Source organism: Thamnophis sirtalis, unplaced genomic scaffold, assembly GCF_051295495.1.
Source record: "Thamnophis sirtalis isolate CommonGarterSnake01/CBP01778 unplaced genomic scaffold, rThaSir2_p1.2 scaffold_1, whole genome shotgun sequence".
Classification (NCBI taxonomy): Eukaryota; Metazoa; Chordata; class Lepidosauria; order Squamata; family Natricidae; genus Thamnophis; species Thamnophis sirtalis.
Genome location: NW_028261381.1, coordinates 25,372,083 through 25,395,863, shown reverse-complemented (window position 1 = coordinate 25,395,863; position 23,781 = coordinate 25,372,083). Strand labels below are relative to the sequence as shown.

Sequence of the window (23,781 nt, the reverse complement as noted above, 5' to 3'; positions counted from 1 at the left end):
TTCTTTTTAATTTTCAATTTTTATATTAGGTTTCTGTATTAGTTTTCTTGAATATTAATAAAACTTGAGTTATTAAATTATTACAGTTCTGGACAATTGTTGAAAAAAATAGTTTTAGCTTCTCTGGGGAATTGATATCTTGATTTGTTCTGCAATGGAGCTGACGAACTGCCTGTTCATTTTTGCCCAACTACACCGTTCAAGTATTTTTATTTATTTATTTTTAACCAAGTAAGGAAGATCCTGGATTAACCCACTTCCTGACAGAAGAAGAAACTGCCCAGTTTATTTTTGTGGAAAAATTTTCAGGAGGCAAAACTGATTGTTGCTTGTAAAAATATACTAATGGAAAACTGACACATAAGTAGAGTAGAGTAGAAAATGGGGAATGGGGAGGATGGGATGGGGTGAGGTGGGGTGGAGTGGAATAGGAATAGGATAAGATTCCAAAATAAGAAGTGACAATATTATTAATGAGTCGAACTAGTCCCGTCCTTTTAAAAAAAAGTAAATAAATTGTAAACGATTTTAAAAAAAATCAAACCTCCTGTATCCTGCCAGTGAGCTGCAACAAAACTACCCCCCTGCGCTCCTATTGCTGGAGGGGAAAAAAAACTATATCTCCAAGAAAAAGGATACAAAAGCAGCCTAGTTTTGTTTTTACGCTGGGGCGGAGCGGAGCCGGGCAGATGGAGCGGATTAGTCGGGATAGGTAGGTATCCAACCCTGGTAACTTTCAGATTTGCAGACTTTAGCTGGCTGGCTGGGGATTTCTTGGGAGTTAAAAATCCACAGATCTTCAAAATTGCCCAAATTGCCCAAAGTCGTATTAGAGATCATCGCACAGCTTGGGCCGGCAGCATCGCCCACGCCGAGATGAACAGAGTTGGAAAAGGGACCTTGCAGGTCATCTAGTCCAACCCCCTGCCCGAGCAGTCCTGCTGCTGTTTGCAAAGGAAATTGTGAAGGGTAACTAGAGCAACAGGGAAGTTACTAAGAAAGGCAGCCGTGACCTGGTTGGTTATACCGAGATTTAAAAGGATAACTTCCTTTTTTTTCTCCTCACCCTCCTTGAGGTTTTGGGTGGGACCGCCCACGCCCACCCGTTTTCTTCTCAGGGCATTACGGGCCGCCCACGTGATCCCCGCTGTAGCCAAAGCTCTTTACTCTATTTCGTAAATATTCTACTCTTCCTCTAGAAAAAGCCAAAGCTCTTGAGATAAAAGGAGAGCAGCCAACGGAGCAGGTAAGTCCATCCCCTCCCTTCTCCGTATCTTAAATTAGACTTGAGAGCCTTACAGGACGGCAAGCACCGTGGGTGGGGGCGGGCAGGTCATTACCATAACAAGGTAACTGAGTTTGTCGATCAGAAAGGTCGGCAGTTCGGCGGTTCGAATCCCTAGTAAAGGTCTCCTGCGGGAGCGAGGGGTTGGACTAGATGACCTGCAAGATCCCTTCCAACTCGGTTACTGGTTACTGTTTAAACTTGGTCTGAGAAGCGGCGGAGGAACCAACGCGGGTCCCAGGAACGGTTTATAGCCTCTCTGGCTTCGTGATAAAAGGTTTTTTGTCATCCTTACCTGTCTCCCAAAGGGATGTCATGTTAGTTATACCGAGAGATAACTTTTGCAAATACTTAATCAGACCCTGAAGAAATTGTGGTTGGGAAGTGGGTAGTTTTGGAAGGACAACTTTCTCAGTTCCAAATGGATGTTGTGCAAACCATAACCTTGTTTAGCAGTCCTTGTTTAGCGGCTGCCTTGAGTACTGACCGTTTGCATTAATAATGATGATGGCGAAGAAAAATTAATTTTGCAAGCAATGTACTTTCGACCTTCGCTGCAAACTCTTGCAGTATTTCAGTATTTAAGGGGCTGCCACAAAGAAGAGGGAGTCAAATTATTCTCCAAAGCACCAGAAGGCAAGACAAGAAACAATGGATGGAAACTGATCAAAGAGAGAAGTAACCTGGAATCAAGGAAAAGTTTCCTAACAGTGAGGACAATTTAACCAGTGGAACTGCTTGCCAGCAGAAGTTGTGGATGCTTCATAACTGGAGGTTTTTAAGAAGAGACTGGACAGTCACTTGTCTGAGATTGTATAGGTTCCCCTGCTTAAGTAGGGGGATGGACTAGAAGGCTGGACTTCAAAGTCCCTTCCAGCTCTATTCTATTCTAAATAACCTGAACTTTTTTAGAGCCGAAAAGCCAGTCAAGAACCTAATTTATGGAGTTTGGGGTGCTCTTTGATCTTGGTTATTTACTGGCTGAGGTTCGGTTGGTGCACTAGGACTTGGGTAACATCTTCTGAAGATGCTAGGTAAATTTCTACAAGCACTAACCAAGCTCAGAGAGCACCAAAGGACTTCACGCTTCAACACTGAGTTACTTATATTCTCTTCTACTAGAATCTAATTTTTTTTCCCTGGTGTTATATTGTGGAAGACTCCAAAATAAGTTCTCAAAACTAACTTTGTTTATGCTTCCGTCTTCTCTCCTTTTGCCATCTTCATTTATCAACCAGTTGTACTGACGACTGAAAAATAATATTCTTTTCATGATTTGAGTATTATATTTGTGCATCTTTTTTTGTGTGCTTTTATTCTCACAATACCCATGTGTATACTTAATTGTAAATACACTTTTCTGTATTTGCAGTGTAACTCCACTACTCAGGTTGTCGTGATGTACCAAAGGCTAAATTCGTGATATACTAAAGGCTAAATTCACACGCTTTTTAACTTGGTTGTTGAATTAATCTTTTTTTTCTGAGGTGACAAAGTACTTTAAACTACTGTGTAAGCTGACTAAATCAATTGGGTGCAGACAAGATTTTAAGCCACCAAGGAAATACACCAAAATGAATTCTAAATAAATGTAGTACATTACACCAGTAGATTAGTTAAATTAGGACTTTTATTATTCTGATCCCTTCTTCCACTTCAGCTGGAAAAGGCCTGGCTTATCATTCTTTAAGGTTGTAGCTAGATGACACAACCTTCCCTTCATCCCTAATTCATAGCCAAGGCCAACGAACTGGGTTTTTCCAGCTTGATGTGAAGGTTGTGACTTGCACCTTCTTCCTCCACCAGCTTTTCCCCGTATGCAGGCAGTCCTCGCTTAATAACCCCAACTGGAGTTTTTGTCACTAAGTGAAGCAGTTCCTTGTGCCTGCTATGCTCACCTGCACTTCCAACTCCCTCCACCCACCTGTGTCCCGGCCCCATTTCTGCTCAGTTGGCTGTCCTGCACTGCACTCTGCACCTCTACATCTTCCATCCACCACCCCTTCTGTCCTTAGGAAGGCTTTTCACACCCAGTTGCAAAGGCCAGCTTGGGCATCTCTTATCACCAGCAGGAAGAGAAGAAAAAAAAAACAAGAGGCAGCTGGGGACAGCAAGGTAGAAGAGTGCAAGGTGGAGGGCAGAATGGCAGAGGCAGCAAAGAGCAAAGTGAAATTCGAACATCTAATAGTCGGCAGAATTAGCCTGCAATACTGCCTTCTAACTACTGTGTCACTTCCGCTTATTATGACCACAGGGGAGCCAAAAGGGCAGAGATGGGGTGATTAGATTAGTGGGGGGAATTTAAGCACACCCTGTAAGTTATAAATGTGGACAGGATGCCAAGTGCCCAAGTTATGATCATGGCGTTGGAGGAGTGCTGTAAACACTATAACTTTGAGGATATAAGTACCATTCGTTTAGCTCTGTTGCTGAACAAATAGTCATCATTAAGCGAAGAGTACCCTTATACCACTTTGCTGACAATTACTCTAATGTTTCATAAGAAGCTGGGACCTGCCCAGTCTCTATGTGTTGTTTTCAGCTTCTGCAGACAGCCTTTCCCTCTGGCCACTGCCAACTTCCCTCCAGGGATGCTATCACTGGACTGACAATCCCTTGAAATAGGAGCTGCAGTAGCAAGAGAGCGTAGTAGGAATCTGGAAGGCCGCTAGACTAGGAACTCTCTAAAATCCCTGCATTGTCTGCCATGGTTGCAGTGGTTAGAATACAGTACTGCAGGCTAACTGTCCCAACAGCCTGGAGTTCGATCCTGGGGGGCTCCAGGTTGACTCAGCCTTCCAATCTTTCGAGGTGGGTAAAATGAGGACCCAGATTGTTGGGGACAATACACTGACTCTGTAAACCGCTTAAAGAGGGCTGTAAAAGCACTATGAAGATATATATAGGTCTAAGTGCTGTGGCAATCTTGGGATTTGTGTTTCTACCAGGGAGTAAAATTGGCTGCTACTCCTCTGTTGCTCCAAGTTCTTAGAAAAGCTCAGGCTTGCTGCTTTTTCCCACCAATCTTGACAGGCTAATTACAATGAGATTGCTGGAGCAAGATTTATATTTAAACATTCCTCTTTATCTGAATGTATAAAATACCCAACTCCAACAGAGAAGTTGGACCACTGGTCTCCCTATTTGTTGAACTGGCCACCGCCCGTTCAGTGTTGAAATTCATTTTTTTTTACTATCGGTTCTGTGGGCGTGGCTTGGTGGGTGTGGCTTGGTGGGGATGGCAGGAGAAGGATAGTGCAAAATCTCCATTCCCACCCCATTCTGGCCAACCAGAGGTAGTTCTCCAAACTACTCAAAATTTCTGCTACCGGTTCTCCAGAACCTGTCAAAACCTACTAGATTTCACCCCTGCCTCCACCTCCATCCACATGAGGGAGAACGATTTCAGGTTTTTGCATAGGCATGGAAATCTTCAACAGCTCCACCTTAAGTTGTCCTGCGGTCTATTGCTAAGACGGCACCATGGTCCAGCCTTGTTCCTGAGGCAGCGGAGCAGAGCAAATGATGTTGCCATGCTCTTGTGCCACTTCACACGCTGTGGAAAGCACATTAAATAAGCTGTCTGTCTGGATAACATGTGTTTGTATGGAGACAGCCTATAGTCACCCGGGATTTTCTGGCACCTACTGCTGTGCACTCGTGTCATCTCCTATAGGTACCAGTGGCAATGCTTAGCAGATTTTTCTTTCTTTCTTTGATGCCTTCAAGTCAATGTTGACTGTTGGTGACTGCCTGGGCAAGTCTCTGTGGTTTTCCTGGCAAGATTTCAGAAACGGTTTGCTCTTGGCTGCTTTCTAGAGCTGAGAGAGACAGTGACTGGTCCAAGGTCACCCAGCTGGCTTTGTGCCTCAAAAGTAAAAAGGTAAAGGAGTCCCTGTGAATTTTACTCAACTGTAGGGGTGTGGTGCTCATCTTCGTTTTAAGACCATTGAGCCAGTGCTGTCCAAAGACATTTCCATGGTCATGTGGCCAGCATGTGGAGTACTGTTACCACCACACTAAAGTGGTACCTATTTATCTACTGACATTTGCATGCTTTCAAACTGCTAAGTTGGCAGGAGCTGAGGAAAGAACAGAGCTCATCCCATTGTGTGGCGCTCGGGTCTCAAACAAGGATTGCTGGCTTTCCAGCTGGCAAGCCCAGCGTCTTAATCACTGAGCCACAGCACTGTCCATTTGTGCCCAAAGCTGCACTGTAACTCCTAGTCTTCTAGTTTACTAACCTAGCATCTTAACTGGTTCTCCATAACAGATATGGGTAAATTAAAGAGGGAGGGAGAGAGAAAGAGAGAAGACTTTGGCTGTGTCCCTACCTGGGTTGGTCACCTCATTCTATCCTAAAATGTTAGCCCATCAAATCTTTTTGGAGTCTTGATCCCAGGGTCTCTGTTCTCTTATGAAGAACTCCTTCCTAAATTTGCATAGTGTCAGGTACTAATTTATGGTTAATCAATTTGTCCCAAAGTTCTAGTTACCCCATGGCTAATTTATGAACTGTATTAGTCTGAGAAATAAAAACCCAGTGGTTCTGAAGCCAATAAGTCCACATAGGTAAATTTTCCTACGAATGAAGGTGAATGTATGTGTCCCCTGAGAATGGTGCAGGATCCAATCTGGGTCCTTAGACGGAACTTTGGTTCTTAGGCAGAACTTCTTGCTAGCAGTGTTATGTCACTCTGCTGGAGAGACCTTTCCTGAGGATGGGTTCCAGCAGGAGTCTGAAAGACTGGAAGACAAAATCTCTGGTCCTGGTGACCGACTCAGATTAGACCCTGTAAATTTTCCTTCACAGCATGTGAGTGAGCAGTGCATACAGATCTAGGGCAGTTAATATAGGGATAGAAAATCCTTTCCTTGCTCTCACTGAATTTCATATGGCTCACCTAGAAGCTCCAAGAGAGTTGATTGGCTCTTCCACATCATATGGGAGATCTTTTCATAATTGCTGGTACTCACCTGAGGAGGAAGTCTACTTGTTTCAACATTGCAGAATAATCTCTTAGGTCTTAGCTTTGACATCTGGGCTTGAAAACCCAACCAGCTTATGGAGGGAGTTAACCAGTAAAGCTCTTATTGTTAGCCTAGGATAGGGATGTCAAACTGGCGGCCCACAGGCCAAAAGGCCACACCCACCCCCGCTCCGTGAATGGGGAAAACGTCATGAAACGCCATGTCACAGCAACATGACACTGCGAGTTTGAGGTCAAAGTTTGCCTCACAGCAGGATTTGGCAACATTCAACTGGTTTAAAAAAAAAATATTCCTAGGTCCTGTTATATAGCACTTTAAACCTTTTCAAATCATACACTAAGGTTCAGTGGCAATATACTTTTTCAATAACCCACCCCCACCTCAAATAATATACATATATACATGCCAAATGCCACTCACTCATCACTAAATCTCCAGCACTGTGATGCCTACAAGCTTGAAGTTTGCCATGTATGTTCCTCTTGGCTTCTAGGTGCTCACTAATGACCATCAGATCATTAGTATTTCTAATACAGTATTATACTAACACACTCTGATGCTAAGGAGTTACACATTATACATTAATTTTCAAGCGTTAAGTGTTAACTTATCAAGCCCGTTCACATAGTTTCATAGCAAAGCAACGGGTATCCAGCTACTATGCGATATTTGTATAATACTTCTCCTAAGGTTAATACGTCTAACATACTTCTTAAACAGAAACAACCATCTAAAAATGTTTTCCCCTCCTTCCCTCTTAAAATGTCAGTGCTTTGGCCTTAGGAAACTAAAATCAGCACATAGGCTAAAGGGAAATGTTTTTAAATATTTTTAAATGCACTCAATCATCAGGGAAAGTATCATTTTAGTTCATTCACTCAGAACATATGGCAAAGGAATTTAGAAAGAATGTAGAAATGACTTATCTGAAAGGAAAGTGAAATTCTGAGGAAATTTATGGCACCTTCCTTGTTACTAAGTACACTGAAAGGCTTTCAGATTTATTGTTTTATTGGGATTCCACCTTTACAAGGAAACTCTTTACACAGTTTTAAAAATAGTTTTATGAGCCAAGAGCATTTCAGTGTGGAATAAAGGTGCAATTAATATTTCAGATTACTAAAGAAAGAAAAAAGAGTCCTCAACCACGTAGTTCTTTTGATTACGAAAACCTATTTCTGACACGTGCTGCTACTCTTTATTCTCTGACTCATAATGATTCATGGGTTTCATAATGATTCTTGCGATAATTCATTTTTTAAACATTTAAATCTGGTGGAGGAGCGAGGACACACTTTTAAACCAGTAGTGACTTGAAGAGCTTTTCCATTTATGGCACACGCACCCAGTCTTTTCTTTAATAAGGTAAGACCAATTTTATTTCTGATATAAAAATGTACCTATTGCTGTAGGATCATCAACGCTTGTGCGATGATCCTGTGGGTCAAATGTCCATATATGATTTATATTGGAGTTCCTTGAGTTCCTCAGTGGTGGGATTCAGCCAGTTTGCACTTATTCGGGAGAACCGGTTGTTAACTTTCTAAGCAGTCCAGAGAACCGGTTGTTGGAAGAAATCTCTTTTTTTTTCTTTCACTTTACAGGGCTAATCCTGTAAGGAAGGCAGGAAGAAAACATTCTGGTGTTGTTTCTAGCCTAATCTTTATTGCCCTGCTTACAGAAAGTGCCTCTCCGGTTAACCCTTATTACATTGTAACAGCTAAGACGAAGCGCCCATCGATGTGAGTGATGTTGAGTTGACCACGCTCGCACAGTCACATGACCACCAACCAGAGATCTGGTTGTTAAATTATTTGAATCCCACCACTGGAGTTCCTTTATGACTAACTAACTAAAAATGCTCCTTTTGAAAAGTTTAAACTTATTAAAATATAACTTACAATACATTTCAAAGAATACAAAAATTAAGGAATAAGCGATGGACATGGAAGAGTGTTATCCTCACTTGGTAATCACTAGAAAGATTGTATTTTTTAGTATTTCTTCAAAAATAGAAAATCAGTGGGAATGAACAGCCCCATTGCAGTTATTTAACATGCCCAAAAATGTAGCTTCAAAATAGAAATGTCCTGAAATACTGGAAAGTGCTGCTTAGCTGTTTTTGCTGCAACAGTCTTTCCATTAAAGTACTAGTTTGGTGTTGTGGTTAAGGCATCAGGGAAGTAAACTGGGAGACAAGGAATTATAGGCACAAAGCCAGTTGGGTGACCATGGAGCCTCCCTCCTCCCCCCTCTCGGCAATGGCAAACTACTTCAGAAAAACTTGCTATGAAAACATGAGGGACTAGTCTAGACAGTTGTCAAACATCAACACCCACTTGAAACCACACTTTAAAAAAAAACATACAAGTTATGGGTGAGTCTTCTAATACGTTCCATGAATACATCCCTTTGGATTCCAGTTATAAAAAGTGACTTAAATCTTTGACAGAAATGAAATACTCAGGATATATACATGAAAACCTTATTGATGCATCTGCATTTAGATGTTGCTGTATGATGTTAGCAGATTTCAGAATTGGCCCAAAATTAGGTCATTCTCAGGAGAAAACACCTCATACTTGTTACCTAAGGAAAGTGCCTCGGTAGTACATCAATTGATGAAGCCAGCCCTGGATGGCAGTCTTCTAAATTCTTAGATCTGGTTTTAAGTCAGCTGTTAAAGAAGGTGAGATAATAACTATAAACCAATTGTCAAGCCTTGGGGCTATTCCCCTGCCTTTAGCTGCCAAAATAGATTCCTTGGAATTCAAATAGACTTGCCAATCTCTGCTCTGAGCTTGTTCAAGAGCTTGAAGACTCAAGGTATCAATTTTGAAGTGAATCTGGCTGGAGCCATCTTTTCCTGCCTCATAGTTGCCATGAACTTTAAAAGGGGAAAGGGAGCGGGGAAGTAGATACACCAGCTACTAGTCAAAACAAAAAGATTTCTCATGGGAACCAAGGTCATCCCAACAGGCATGTGAAGAAGGAGGAGTGACCAAGTAGCCTCCCAGCTACTTTCATTGGACAATGTGACCGGTAACATATGGGGAGGGAAATATTTGTTTTTTTAATTAGAGGGAAAATCACAGGAACTTTTAGAGTTGGTTTTCACTAGCTGTACCAATATGATGTTTGCAATAAACATGTTCTTTGAGGAATCAACCTGCCTTTGAGTTCTGCTTTTGGCAGATGTGTTACTTGGAACCCTGACACAAGGTTTGTGCAGATGGTGTGAGTCAGACTAACCACACAAAATTTTAGATGGTGGTCTCATAAAGACACCACTTCAGTCAGCCTCACCACAGTGTGCTTCCCTTCTATTTTAAAACAGAAGACACCCTTACACCATGAACTCTGCCCCCTCCACACCTTTTTGATTATGCTAGAAGAGAAGCACCAGCACCAATAGCCCTCCAAGACAAGAAAAGGAAAGGAGGGGATAAAATACATCCATCTTATGTCTCCTGCGTCAGGTATTAACTGCTTGGCTTCAGCTGGAGATGCTACGGATTGTAGTATTGACTGTGAATCTGGCATAGCAGAATTGTGTAGTTTGCTAAGGCAAATGGAGAAGCACTGCCCTGCTGTGAGTCAAGATAAGGCAAAAGTAAAAATGTTCCCTGTCCAGTCATGTCCAACTCTAGGGCGCGCTTCTCATCTTCATTTCTAAGCTAAGGGAGCCAGCATTGTCTGAAGACATTTCCATGGTCATGTGGCTAGCATGACTATATACACCAAGGAACACAGAACACTGCTACCTTCCCATTGAAGTTGTACCTATTTATCTATTTGCATTTGCATGCTTTCAAACTGCTAGGTGGGTAGGAGCCAGGGCAAGCAATGGGAGATCATCCCGTCATGCAGCGCTCAGGTCTCAAACCCAGGCTGTCAGCTTTCTAGTTGTCAAGCTCGGCATCTTTAGCCACTGATCCAATTCACTCCTTTTTGAGTTAAGATATGAGTGAGCAAGAATAAACAAGTGAGATGGTGAGAATGGAATAAGATCATAGCAATAGCAATAGCAGTAGACTTATATACCGCTTCATAGGGCTTTCAGCCCTCTCTAAGCGGTTTACAGAGAGTCAGCATATTGCCCCCAACAATCTGGGTCCTCATTTTACCCACCTCGGAAGGATGGAAGGCTGAGTCAACCCTGAGCCGGTGAGATTTGAACCGCTGAACTGCTGATCTAGCAGTAGCCTGCAGTGCTGCATTTAACCACTGCGCCACCTCGGCTCTTGCATCTTGTATCTTGTAAGAGTTGTGGTGACACGGTGGCTGGAATTCAGTACTGCAGGCTAATTCTGCCGGCTGCCAGCAGTGGAATTCTCACCGGCTCAAGATTGACAGCCTTCCATCTGTCCGAAGTTGGTAAAATGAGGACCCAGATTGTTAGGGGAAATATGCTGAAATATCTGTTAACCATTGGCTGTAAAGCATTGTGAAGAGGTATATAAGTCTAAGTGCTATTGCTGTTGTTTTTTTTCAATGTGTTATCTTTCTTGATATTCTCTTTTAATACAACTCAATATATCTTCAGATTTATGCAGGAATTGATGTGGGAGTCGAGGAATTTAAAGAGAGAGATAAGCAGCTGATTTAGGATCATATTTCCTTGGTTATATATAACATAACCATAAATCATTCATAACATAAAATACCAGTGTAATCTCAATTCTAACCCCCATTGTATTGGCTTTGCTTTGTTCGCATGGCATGATTTAAGCAGCCTCGACTCTGGGGTGTTTTTTGGTCACAGTTCAAATCCTTCTTTCATCCCAGCAATGGTAGATAAAATGTATGGCACTCCTAACCACCTGAGCAACAATGTGGATTTATATGTCTGGATACATGGTGAAGTTAATATTTGGGAGACATCAAACTGTATTATCATACATAGATCATAATGAGAAAAATAGAGCCATGGGCGGGGGGAGGAATTGAATGGAAATGGTAATTTGCATCCCATGTTTCTACCCAACACAGGGGTGGTATTCAGCAGGTTCTGACCAGTTCTGGAGAACCGGTAGCGAAAATTTTGAGTAGTTTGGAGAACCAGTAAATACCACCTCTGACTGGCCCCACCCCCATCTATTCTCTGCCTCCCAAGTCCCAGCTGATTGGGAGGAACTGGAGATTTTACAGTATCCTTCCTCTGGAGTGAGGAGGGAATGTGTCAGCATTCCAAATAGCATCCAAAAGTAAATCAAAATCCAAGGCAAAGTATTGCTCAAAGTTCCAATTTATTAAGAGAGCCATGTTGGCATATCTGGGAAAACCCAAATCTGAAAGCTTCCCGGTTTTCCTGGTTTTCCCGGTTTTCTCTAGTTGAGAGTTCAAGATCTTGCCCCCACATCCACAAATCCATCACATGATCCAATCTCCCAATGCCATGCTGGCAGCTCCGGCCCAGTTCCAGTTAGGTGCAGAGGTGTAGAGACAAAGGATGACCTTGGGTTTCTAGAAAGAATTTTGTTATGGCTACATAGTATGTAACTCCTTACAATCCCCTCTCCTATTTTCCTACAGTAGAAAACGCATAGTAGAATAATAGAAAGTATGGCAGGCCAAAGATCCAAAAGAAAATATGGCTGCAGGCCTGACAGAATGGAGATTTTACAGTATCCTTCCCCCTGCCACACCACCAAGCCATGCCATGTCCACCAAGCCATGCCCACAGAACCGGTAGTAAAAAAAAATGAATCTCACCACTGACCCAACACATATATTCATAGCAGTTAACAGCAACATAAGATAGAGCAGTAATGTTTAAAGAACAGAATTGAAAAATAATTAAATAATTCACACCCAAAGCATAAATAAAACAATTCAGAAGGCCAAGTCAGAAGGCCAACTCTGAACACCTTTTCCAAAAACACAGTCTATAGTAACAAGAGACAGTTCCTGAGAGAGTGTGCTCCATTATTTGGGACTGACTCTGGGAAAGGTATGTTAGAAGGAATGAGATTTTGGAGAGTACAGGAAGGAAGTTGCCGTGATTGGGATACTGTACACTTTATACTTTATAATTTGCACAAATGGAATTTTGAGAAGGTATAAATTTGTTCGGCTTCCTTCAGCTTTCTGATCTGTGTGGTTCTTTCTAAGAATGTATGTGGTTTGTGACATCACTATGATTTTTTGTCATCTCTAAACTCTGCTCAGAGGCTCTGGCTTCTGAAATCCAGTAGATCTAGTGTACCAACTTCTCCAGCACAGCACGTCAAGAATCATGGGAGTTAGCCTAATTACCTGACGGTATTAATTAGGGCTTCCTTTACACTAGAAGAGTGGAAGGACTTGCTGCCCTTTTATCCTCAAGTTCAGAAAAGCTCAGCAGCTCCTTGGACAGTTAGCTGCCTTTCTTCCTTAAATCAGGACTGAGACACACTGAGCATGGCAGGAACCTCTTGATGGTAGGATGAAATTTTAATGACTAGAGCCTAGATGTAGTTAATGCAATCAGCCTGGGCCAGGGGTGGGTTGCTGCTGGCATTACTGCTGGTTCGACGCACATTTGCACCTTAAAAGGTTTGTGCATGTGCACAATGTTAGAAAAGGAGAAAAAAAAATTTTTTTTTGCATCTACGCACGCATAGAACCGAAAACCAAGATGGTACTGCCGCCAATAGAACGGGTTCAGGGGTGTGGCAGGCTGAGTTACTACCTACTCGGCTGAACTGGTCCAAACCAGTATGAACCACCTCTGGTCTGGGCAATTTAATCATTTGGACCAATGTTAGCTTTAAGAATTTTGCCCCCCTTCCATATCAGGCCAACATTTGCTCACATTTAAAACCTCTATTTATTTTCAGTGTTTTTCTATGAGTTCTCCTAGCCAGATTAGCAAAATTAGGGGAACAGCCCCACTGTCTATAGAACATATAATGTATTTCTTTACATACAGTAGGTGCACATTGCCAAAGGTTATACATTTGGGATTGTTTTCCTTAAAATGGGAAAGCACGCTTGTGCAACTACAGCTAATTCTTGGTTTTCCATCATTCTCCTGGAGGACCCAAAAGTCAATTGATAGGAATCCCTGCAATTGCAAATAGCAACAGATGAAGTAGCCATGAAGGTAAACTGATTTCCATTTCCCCTCCTCCCCCATGAGAATTCATGCCCTGCTAGCTCCTGAGTCTCTCTGGAAATTTCTTCTGTAAACTAAATCAACAAAATCTAAATATAATTGGGATTCCTGAATTTATTTCCACCTTCCCCAGACACACTGATATTCTTGTATAAAGTTAACGTGGCTTCAACATGTAACATGGCTATAGCTCTCTGTAGAGAGAATACAGAGATCATAATAATCTAAAGGAATTGCAGATCTAACAGTTCAGCCCTTTCCAAAATCTGAACAAGCATGTAAAGCTGTCTTTTAAACACAAAGGGAGAGAATTAGATTTTCATCTGATATTAGTGTCACATCATCTAGGACTTGAGAGCACTCTTTGAGAGACCATAGCCACAGATGAATGTAGCAAGCCAGTGATATTAGGATGGTTTTTCTACAGAAAGGAAAGGAAAGGAAGAACGAAGGAAGGAAGGAAAGAAGGAAGGAAGAATGAGAAAGGAAGGAAGGAAAGAATGAGGAAGAAAGAAAGACTAAGAAAGGAAGAAAGAAAAAGTTCTGTTTAATTATTTTTAAAATATTTTACGTAAATCCATTTGCTGCCTACAATGCTGTCAAACCAAATACATTTCTTCAAGACCTATGTGTACACTTTCATAAATTAATAATGCAAAACCTGAAGATTGTTAAATATAACAAGGAAAAGGAGTTGCTGTTTAATGCACTTCCTGTTGATATGTAAATAAAACTCCCAGAGGCATGGGAACAGGAACTCAGAAGAACAAGTTGCTGTAGTTGTTTTCAGGAAAAAACCCTATGTTGTCGTTTGTTTCTTTTATTTTAGAAATGTTATGGCATCAGAGTGTAGGGGTGCCATGGTGGGTTTTATGGTAATTCCTGCCACTTCTAGATTTCTTCTTTTCCTCTTTAGGAGAAATCTGTCTCTTCAAATGTGATGATGTACTGAAGCCAAGAAACTTGCCTTAATTATTTAAGCCCTATAGTGGTAGCCTTCATTAGAGTGGTGTGGTGGCCTAATGGTGAAGATGCTTGCCTTCCACTCAGAAGATTGAGAGTTCAATCCTAGGTAGTGACAGGTGCTTCTCTCCTAAGGCACAAAGAAAATATATCTGCTGCAAACTCTGCATGGTGTCAGGAAGGGCATCCAGTCAGTAAATACTCATTTCCATCTAGTTTACCCTAAATTAAGGGATTACAGAGACTTTAAAAGGGAGTTTTTTCATGCTGGCCTTCATCAGTCTAAACCTTCTAGATCAGTGTTTCTCAACCTTGGCTACTTGAAGATGTCTGGACTTCAACTGCTGGGGAATTCTGGGAGTTGAAGTCCAGACATCTTCAAGTGGCCAAGGTTGAGAAACACTGATCTAGATACTTTCAGTAACTTTCACTATGCTAAGCTAACATGGGAAAAGAATATACTTGCTGTGGTGAAGCTGTAGCCAAATATACTAGAAGGAACCACAACAGAGGTCTAATCATTTTAACTATTGTTTTGTATTTGAAATGACTCTCAAGTTTATTTTATTTTTAAATCATTATTTTATTGCAGAAATATAATATTGGGATTCGGTTTTTTTTAATTAAAAGGCTGTGTGGACAAGTGGTACATAAACCATTTGTATAATTTGTGATGCAACCTATGTGTTGGATAGTATGATAGTTTGTTTATTTAAAGTAGAAAGTAATAGGTCTACCAATTTCCTGTTTTTAAGAATGAAAAAAATGATGTAGAAAATTTCTAAATAAAATTTGGCTTACAGCTTTTGTGTGATCTTACCAAACAAATAATAGTGTCCTGTAACTAATTGCACCCTTAGGTTAACCGGTTCAACAACATCTGTGTGAACAGAATTTTTAAAGGACAAACACATCCACCAGTTCTGTTCTGCAACACTATTACTGCAATGTCCTGCTTTTAAGATGGGCTCTTCAGAGAATAGGAAGTAGACTGATAAGACAAGCAGACAGCTTCTTGGTTCAGACAAAGCATACTAAATAGGCACCCCGTTATCTAAATCATAGGCCAACATGGCTGAGGTAAGTGTTAAAGGATGAATACTTTCCTTTTCATCTTTTTTGTTCTTCTCTCACAGCGGGCCCTAAAAATCCTCTCGGGGGGATGATTTTTGGGGGGTACCACAATAGTGATAGTTTATTCTGTTTACAGAGGGAACAAGAAAAGCTTTGGATTGTCTTCTCAGGTGCTGTTGGGTTGGTTTTAAGAACTAGTGCTGAAAAATGTCTCCTAGATGTTTACCTACCCTTTTACCTATATAGAGTAAACATTCCTGAGCAGGGTTGGTTATTGAAATACATCATTATATAGTTTTCTAGGAAGTTTATATTCAAGATTGTTATGAAATCACGGTCAAATGAGAAGGACAAAGTCCAGATTAACAGTTGCCTAGGAACTATGTAGCACCATGGCCTTGAGTATAGATAGGTAAATCATTAAACTAAAGTTCCTTTGCGAAATCCCCAGGAAACACTACGTAAGAAATTCTTTCTCCATCCTAGCTTAGCTTCCTATTTGTGATGTTTTTCTCACAAAGTGCTGTGCGTGTGAATTAGATAATGACTGACAATGACTTTGTGCCTTCAAGTATACTACAGGTGGATCAGTCCCAGGACATGGGAAGAACAGAATAGATCCAACATATGCTTGCATATTATGTTAAGGTCTGCTTTGCTTAAACATGATTTACTGAACAATAAGCCCAGAGTTAGTTGAGATTTTATGACACTCTAAATGATGTTGTCTGTGTTCAAGCCAACAGTCCATGTTACAGCATAGTAATGTAATGTGTAGCCCTGTTTGGAAGATCATTGGAGAAAATTTTGTAGGCCTGAATTGAACCACAAGGTAGTAATATTAATATAGCTAATAGAGCAGATGAGCAGAGTGGATCAACAGAAGATGGTTCAAAATCACATTCCTCCGTTAATCATGAACAACATTTAGATTATTATGTTGATTTGTGTAGCGTAACTCATCACGATAGCATCAAACATGTTTTTTCCCCCAGATTTGTGGGGTTTTTTTCTCCACTTGATGCTTTTTTTACTTGCCTGGTAAAGAAATCCTTGTGTGACCTGTGGTCTCATTTTAAATAATCACAATAAAGGTAGTAGCTAATTGTAGTTTTTATACAAGAAGTTACTGCCTCTCAGCTAATGGTCCTCTCTTCATATCTATTCATTTATGGAAGTGGTACGGTCAAGGGAAAGACATGAATTTAATGCCTGGGGCAATTCTATTTTCATATTTATTTCAGGAGGAAAATGACGAGTTCAATTTTAACATGTGGTACCATTTCATCCTATGGTTAATCGTCATCTTTATATGGTGGAAATGGAGAGATGGGGAGAATTTAGATGACGTAGATCCCGAAGGGAAATACATATTCATCACCGGTTGTGACTCCGGATTTGGGAAACTGGCAGCTTTGACCTTTGATAGGCGCGGATTTCAAGTGATTGCTGGTTGCCTAACTGAAAGGGGGGCAAAGGAGCTGAAAGAGGAGTCGACGGCTAACCTCCAAACAGTGCAGCTGGATGTGACAAACTCAGACAACATCAAGCAAGTAGCAGAACAAGTTAAGAAAGAAGTAGGACAACGGGGTAAGCAATTAAGTCCTGTTGCTGGATGTTTCTCTCTGCTTACTAAATAGAGAGTTTAGAAGTGAGCCTCAGCTCTTTTGTGGGATGGATATCAATGGGTTTATCTTTGCTTCATCTGCCGGTTCCCAATTATGTCAAAGTCCATGCTGGTTGGAAATGATAGGAGGTGGAGGGAGTAAGGAGGGAGTAAGGTGATGGAATTTATTTTACTGCTTTTGTTAGACTTTCCCCCCAGGAAAGGCTGAAGTAGGGCTGTTGTTGGCCAGTTTTATGACAATACGTGGCAGATAAAGGTTCCCCATGCATATACGTGCTAGTCCTTCCCAACTCTAGCGGGCAGTGCTCATGTCTGTTTCAAAGTGAAAGAGCTAGTGCTGTCCAAAGACCTCTCCATAGTCATGTGGCCGGCATGACTAAACGCCAAAGGCACACAGAACACTGTTACCTTCCCACCAAAGGTGGTTTCCATTTTTCTACTTCCATTTTTTATGTGCTTTCGAAATGCCAGGTTGGCAGAAGCTGGGACAAGTAACCGGAGCTCACTCTGTTACATGGCGCTAGGGATTTGAACCACTGAAATGCCGACCTTCTGATCGACAGACTCAGCATCTTAGCACTCTAGTCCATAGGGAATTTTAAAACGGTCACCCTCTACAAACAAGATGCCTCTGGGATATGTTTCTGTATTTTGCTACGCTTCAGCCCTGACAGTCCAACTGAAACTCCATTAAGCAAAAACCCATTTAGTTGAAGCGGCGATTCTGTAAAATGGGCATAAGAATAATGGCTTACATATTGCCCACAATCCGCTATATTTTGTAGCTATCTCCTTATATTAAAGAAATAATTGTTCCTCCCTCTCTTCCTCCCTCTTTAAGCCTCATGCTTTTAAGATTACAGAAAAGGAATAACACATCAGTTAGGTATATTTATTTTGGTTTCATAATATTAGAGTTTTAACCCTTTCTTAGTCACCCAGAATTGCTGTTTCAATCTGGGCAACCATACAAATTGATTAAACAATTCAACGGCAATAAGGTGTGAACATAGCGTGACTTACTTCTGAGTATTTTATTCAGTTCATCCCGCTTTTCCATTTATGGAATATTTGGAATAATAAAGATGTAAAATAACATTTAACAGAATGAAAAAATTAAAACCCCAGTAAAATATCTTAATCGTTCTTATCTGCTGAAGGCTAATAGCAAGTATATGGCCAATTAATGAGTCATTTTCAACAAAAAAAACCTGTCCTATATATATCATAATATTTGAGGAAGTCAAAAATTAACATAGGTAATTTCTCTTATGTTTAGATTCTAAGATGTTGAGGGATGTTTAAAGATTAACACCAGTATCTTAAATTAGTGTTTCTCTACCTCTCTACCTCACTTTAAGATGGTCGGACTTCAACTCCCAGAATTCCCATGCTGGCTGGGGAATTCTGGGAGTTGAAGTCTGACCATCTTAAAATGGCTGAGGTAGAGAAACACTGATTTAAATAGTGTCTAGAAAGCACTTTGGGAATTGCACTGGCAACAAAGACTATTTTTACTGCCAAGCAATTTGCCTCATTGGGCAATTTGTCCTAACATTTAGCTAGCTTCTCTACCTCTCCCATGTCTGTTTAAAAAAAAAATTCCTGTGTGCTCTCCTTTGCATAACAGCCCTTCAATAATCTCTGGCATCTTCCCTTAATCTGTTGTTCAGGATAAACAGTAGCGACAGAGATTTTGCTTTGCCTCTGAAATCAAACAATGGCATGTCAAGGAAGGGCTATAGAAATTGTGGCAAACCACTGCAAGGGATACCTGGTTATACGGATCTAAAACATCACTTATTATGGCAGCTTTCTGCAATGATCTTCCGAGAACGTGATTTTCAGTTTTCTAGTTCGTTTACATCCGTTTGCGGATAAACAGATTACCTGTGGTGAAAACGATTAACGTTCCTGGATTATGATTGTGGCGACGTTGTGTGTCTGTATGGGCATCCACTTTCTTAACGCTTTTTATAATGGCTGGAATGTTATTGATTATATTCAGATCAGTGGTGGGATTCAAATTTTTTTTACTACTGGTTCTGTGGCCGTGGCTTGGTAGGCATAGCAAGTGAAGGATACTGCAAAATCCCCATTCCCTCCCGATCAGCTGGGACTCGGGAGGCAGAGAATAGATGGGGGCGGGGCCAGTCAGAGGTGGTATTTACCAGTTCTCCGAACTACTCAAACATTCCACTACTGGTTCTCCAGAACTGGTCAGAACCTGCTTAATGCCACCTCTGATTCAGATATGATATTTTTGTGACATTTTTATGCAGACACACATTAATTCACATGTGCTGTGCTAGAAGTGCTGAAACAGATATGAGATACCTTATTTTAAATTATTAAAGCAGCAGGTGCCCAAAAATTAAGGCCAAAGTCTACCACTCAGAGTCCTCTGGTCATCAGTATCACTGCAAAATAAATGTCCTTTTCAAAGAGACTTAAGCCAAAAATTGCAAGTGACAGAGGGAGTATTCTTTTTAATTGTAGTTCATTCATTTAACTTCATTCTAAGCTTATTCTTCGTCCTGATATTGTCCACTCCTTTGTCTCAGCTCACCTTTTTGATTTAATTGTCCTTCAGCCCCTGGCTGCTACTCCAAAGGACCTCCAAAAGGTCTTCAAATCCCCTAGACAATATAATCAGTGGTGGGATTAATATTTTTTTACTACTGGTTCTGTGGGCGTGGCTTGGTGGGCGTGGCAGGGGAAGGATATTGTAAAATCTCCATTCCCTCCTGATCAGCTGGGATTCGGGAGGCAGAGAATAGATGGGGGCGGGGCCAGTCAAAGGTAGTATTTGCCGGTTCTCTGAACTACTCAAACTTTCCACTACTGGTTCTCCAGAACAAATCAGAACCTGCTGAATGCCACCTCTGATTCAGATATGATATTTTTGTGGGGGATTTCTCCCTCCCCTTTGTTTCTTTGCAGGTCTCTGGGGCCTTGTCAATAATGCTGGTATCATGGGACCATCCGCCCCCACCGACTGGCTGAGACTTGAGCACTATAGAGCGCCCATTGAAATCAACCTGATGGGCCTCATAAATGTTACATTAAACATGCTTCCGTTGGTGAAGAAAGCCAAAGGAAGAATAGTAAACGTAACCAGTGTTGGTGGCCTTCTGACAATATGTTCAGGGGGTTATTGCCCATCCAAATACGGAGCAGAAGCCTTTACCAACAATTTAAGGTAAGGCAGAAGTGGCTGAATAAGGTTCATCGTGCCTAAGATTCAATCCAGTCTCAGTGAGTTCTAATGTCAGCATCGTATCCCATCATTTAGCTCTATGAATGACTCGTCTATATACATGGTTCACTGCAAGCGGACCAAGGCTTTTAACGTACGTTAAATCTTCTCTTACATCTAAAGTAATGGCAAAAGGAAGAATGAGGACAGGAAAAGTCTAGCTTGGGGAAAGATTGTTCCTTCCCCCAAAGAATTGGTTGGATTTTTGGAAAGAAAATGGCTTTTCTTGGGTACTGTCCCAAGGAAGAAAGGAAAGTTTAAAATATTAACAAACGCCTAGCCTGCCTTAGTGCAGTCCAGCACAACGTGCAGATACACATTGCCCACTCACTAAAAACTCATGACTTTTAATAACTAGTTAATCATGAATAGAATAGAACAGAACAGAATAATAATTTTATGGTCACTTTGAATGTACACTGATTGTCATACATTAAAATGAAATTTCGTTGCATACAGCTCTCAAAGGGTAACCACCTCCACTATACGCTACATCAGGGGTCGGCAACCCGTGGCTCTGGAGCCACATGTGGCTCTTTCATGCCTCTGCTGTGGCTCCCTGTCGCTGGTCGGCGCCACAATTTTGAGAGGAGCTTCTGGTTGGGTTGGGGAGGGGAAAGCAAGGCGTGCCAAGAGGAGAAACAATGGCAAGGGGCAGGCTTTCCGGTCAGCTCCACAATGGATAGGGCTTTTGATTAGCACAAGTAGAGGAAAAAGGATGACGCACTAAGAGGAGACTCTATGGTGGGAGAATCGGACTTCCAGTTGACTCCAGAATTGAATGGGGGGCTTCCAGTTAGGACCGTTCTGCTTTTTGAGTGTTTAAGGTTGCCGACCCTGCCCTATATAAACATGACAAAATAAATAAATAAATAAATAATACAAAATTATGTGTATATCCATATATAATATACGACACAGAGAAACAACACAAGTCTAGCTTGCTATGTAAATGCATACATTGGTGTATGCATGTACATGGTAAGGAAAACGAATCCTGAGAGTTTATCAGACGGATGGCCTGGGGAACAAAGCTGTTACAGAATCTGGTAGTCCTGCTAGAAATACTTTGAAACCTCCTCCAAGAGAACCAGAAGCGGATGTGTGGTGCTTCCAAATTCCACCATGCTTTCTCTTGCTGAAAAGTCCTTCTAAGTGTAATTGAATTACTGTTGACATCTTTTTCTGTTTTGCAGACAGGATATGAAGCCCTTTGGAGTGACAGTGTCCTGTATTCAACCTGGCTTGTTCAAAACACAACTCTCTGATAGAGTCCGGCTCATAAAAGAAAAAGTGGCCATTTGGAATTCCCTTCCTCCCACCATCCAACGGCAGTATGGTGAACATTACCTCAAGGAAGGTAAGCTAGGAAAGGATTTCAAGGCCCTAAAGAAACTCTGTCAGATTTCAGGGGAATCTGATATATCTTTGTTCAGCAGGTGTCTTTGATGTAGTGACCATTTAAATGCCCTCTTTCCATTTTATCCATGGGGAGATTCCTTAGGTTTCCTTTTAGCCTCAAAAAACACTATCCTAACATTTCCCTTTGTTTGATGGTTAACTCAGCACCAAGTTCCAGAGCCCCACAATCCACCTTCATGGAGGGAGCAGTAGCAGGCTCATCACTAGGTTGAGGCTACTCATGGCAAGCTATTTTTATTTTAAAAATGGCTTACATTTTGAACAGCAGGCTGGCCATGTAGCAATAGCAATAGCCCTTAGTCTTATATACCACTTCACAATGCTTTACAGCCTTCTCTAAGCAGTTTACAGAGTCAGCCTATTGCCCCCAACAATCTGGGTCCTCATTTTACCCACCTCGGAAGGATAGAAGGCTGAGTCAACCTTCAGCCTAGTGAGATTTGAACTGCCAAACTGCAGGCAGCTGTCAGTCAGCGGAAGTAGCCTGCAGTACTGCAATATCACCACTGTGCCATCATGTAGATAGTTATCGCCACAGGTCCCCTTCTGTATTTTTCTAAAGCAGTCTCTTTCAGCTTTCTTAGAGAATTGAGGACTTCAGCTCCATAAATTCCAGGCTTCAAAATTATCTAGATTGGGAGTGGGGAATTATGGCCTCTTTATGACTTGTAGACTTTATGGCTGGTTCGGGAATTCTGGGAGTTGAAGTCCAAAGTCATAAAAGGGCCACTAGTTCCCCACCCCTTATCTAGATACTCACTGCCTTTCCTTAACTGCCAGTAAGGCCGCTTCTACAGTATTGTCATCTATCACCATTGCCTCAGTATAACTCCTATTTTTATTATTGTAGTACAATAATACAGCACAACTGTAGTTGGAAGCTGGCGGAACATGCTATAAATCACTAGTGATGGCCCTGCCTAAATACGGCATCTGTCATTTTGCTCAGCTGCAAGGAATGTGCCAATTTGTGTATGTGTGTATGAAGTGTAAAAATTATCTCTTTCCCTCTTGCCCAATCATGCTATCAGTATTTGTAGATTAAGAGGACAAAAACGTGTGTTAATCTGTCAGATCTTGTTAGCTCTATTAGTACTGCATGTATCTGTATGTACTTAATGCCACAATCCAATGCGATTTCCCTTTACGGCTTTATATGTTAGAGAATCATAACCAGTGGTGGGTTCCTACTGGTTCAGACTGGTTTGGCTGAACCGGTAGTGGTTTGGCGGCTGGGTCACTGGAACTGGCAGCAAACCAGGCCTGCAATGCCCCCGAACTGGTTCCCTGGGCGGTGCCATAGGCACTGCCATCTGGGTTTTTGCTTCTGCGCATGCGCAGAACAATTTGCATTGCACTGTGCATGTGCGCACTGGCACATCAAGCATGCATGTGAAGCGCGTGCACACAAGCGAACCAGCAGTAGTGCCTCCCGGAACCCACCTCTCATCATAACCAAACTATTTAATCAAGAGTCTTGAATCCTGTTACTGAAAATATTCTCCTCTCCCTTTTCTTCTCTCCCTAGACGCAATCAAGAAAGACAAATTAGCCAACATGTGCGAAAATACAGACCTGTCGCTGGTTGTGAGGTGCATGGAGCATGCCTTAATGAGCAAACATCCAAAGGCTTATTACAGCGTGGGCACAGATGCTAAATTCCTTTGGATTCCTCTCTCCAAGATGCCCACCTTTTTCCAGGACTACATGCTCATGAAGAACAAAGTTAAACTACTTAACCCAAACTCAGAATAAGATTTCCTCCTTTGTCCTTGGCGTTTCCAAGGGAACACCCCAACCTGTTGGCTCAGGACAAGAACTGACTACACAGTGACCATGGTTGGTTACCCACTTCGAAGTACCAATTCACGTACAGGCTTCAAAAGCTGTGCTGGCTTAAATAATGAAGATAAATACTCCAATGTTCAGGCAAACAAGCATCCAGGAGTGTGGGTGATCCCATTTCTTGCTGACATTAAGACCGTAATAGGGTCTGTATTGTCTGATAGTTGTTAAGGCTGAACTAGCATCTGCTGACAAAATTACATCTTTAGGCAATC

At 41.6% G+C, this 23,781-nt stretch overlaps 1 protein-coding gene across 3 annotated transcripts; it reads left to right on the top strand.

The window, feature by feature from the left end:
* The first annotated feature begins 1,231 nt into the window (after nucleotides 1-1,231).
* DHRS9 (dehydrogenase/reductase 9) lies at nucleotides 1,232-23,781 on the top strand. 3 transcript variants are annotated; one of them, XM_087709416.1, is made up of 6 exons: nucleotides 1,232-1,246; nucleotides 15,200-15,419; nucleotides 16,658-17,003; nucleotides 19,984-20,242; nucleotides 21,496-21,659; nucleotides 23,250-23,781. In XM_087709416.1, the coding sequence occupies exons 2-6, from the start codon at nucleotides 15,411-15,413 to the stop codon at nucleotides 23,474-23,476; spliced, it is 1,005 nt and encodes a 334-aa protein (XP_087565542.1). In that variant the 5' UTR covers nucleotides 1,232-1,246; nucleotides 15,200-15,410; the 3' UTR covers nucleotides 23,477-23,781. The 3 variants fall into 3 exon arrangements, with proteins under 3 accessions (XP_087565542.1, XP_087565547.1, XP_087565534.1); XM_087709421.1 differs by lacking the exon at nucleotides 1,232-1,246 and adding an exon at nucleotides 5,080-5,168; XM_087709408.1 differs by lacking the exon at nucleotides 1,232-1,246 and adding an exon at nucleotides 12,465-12,699.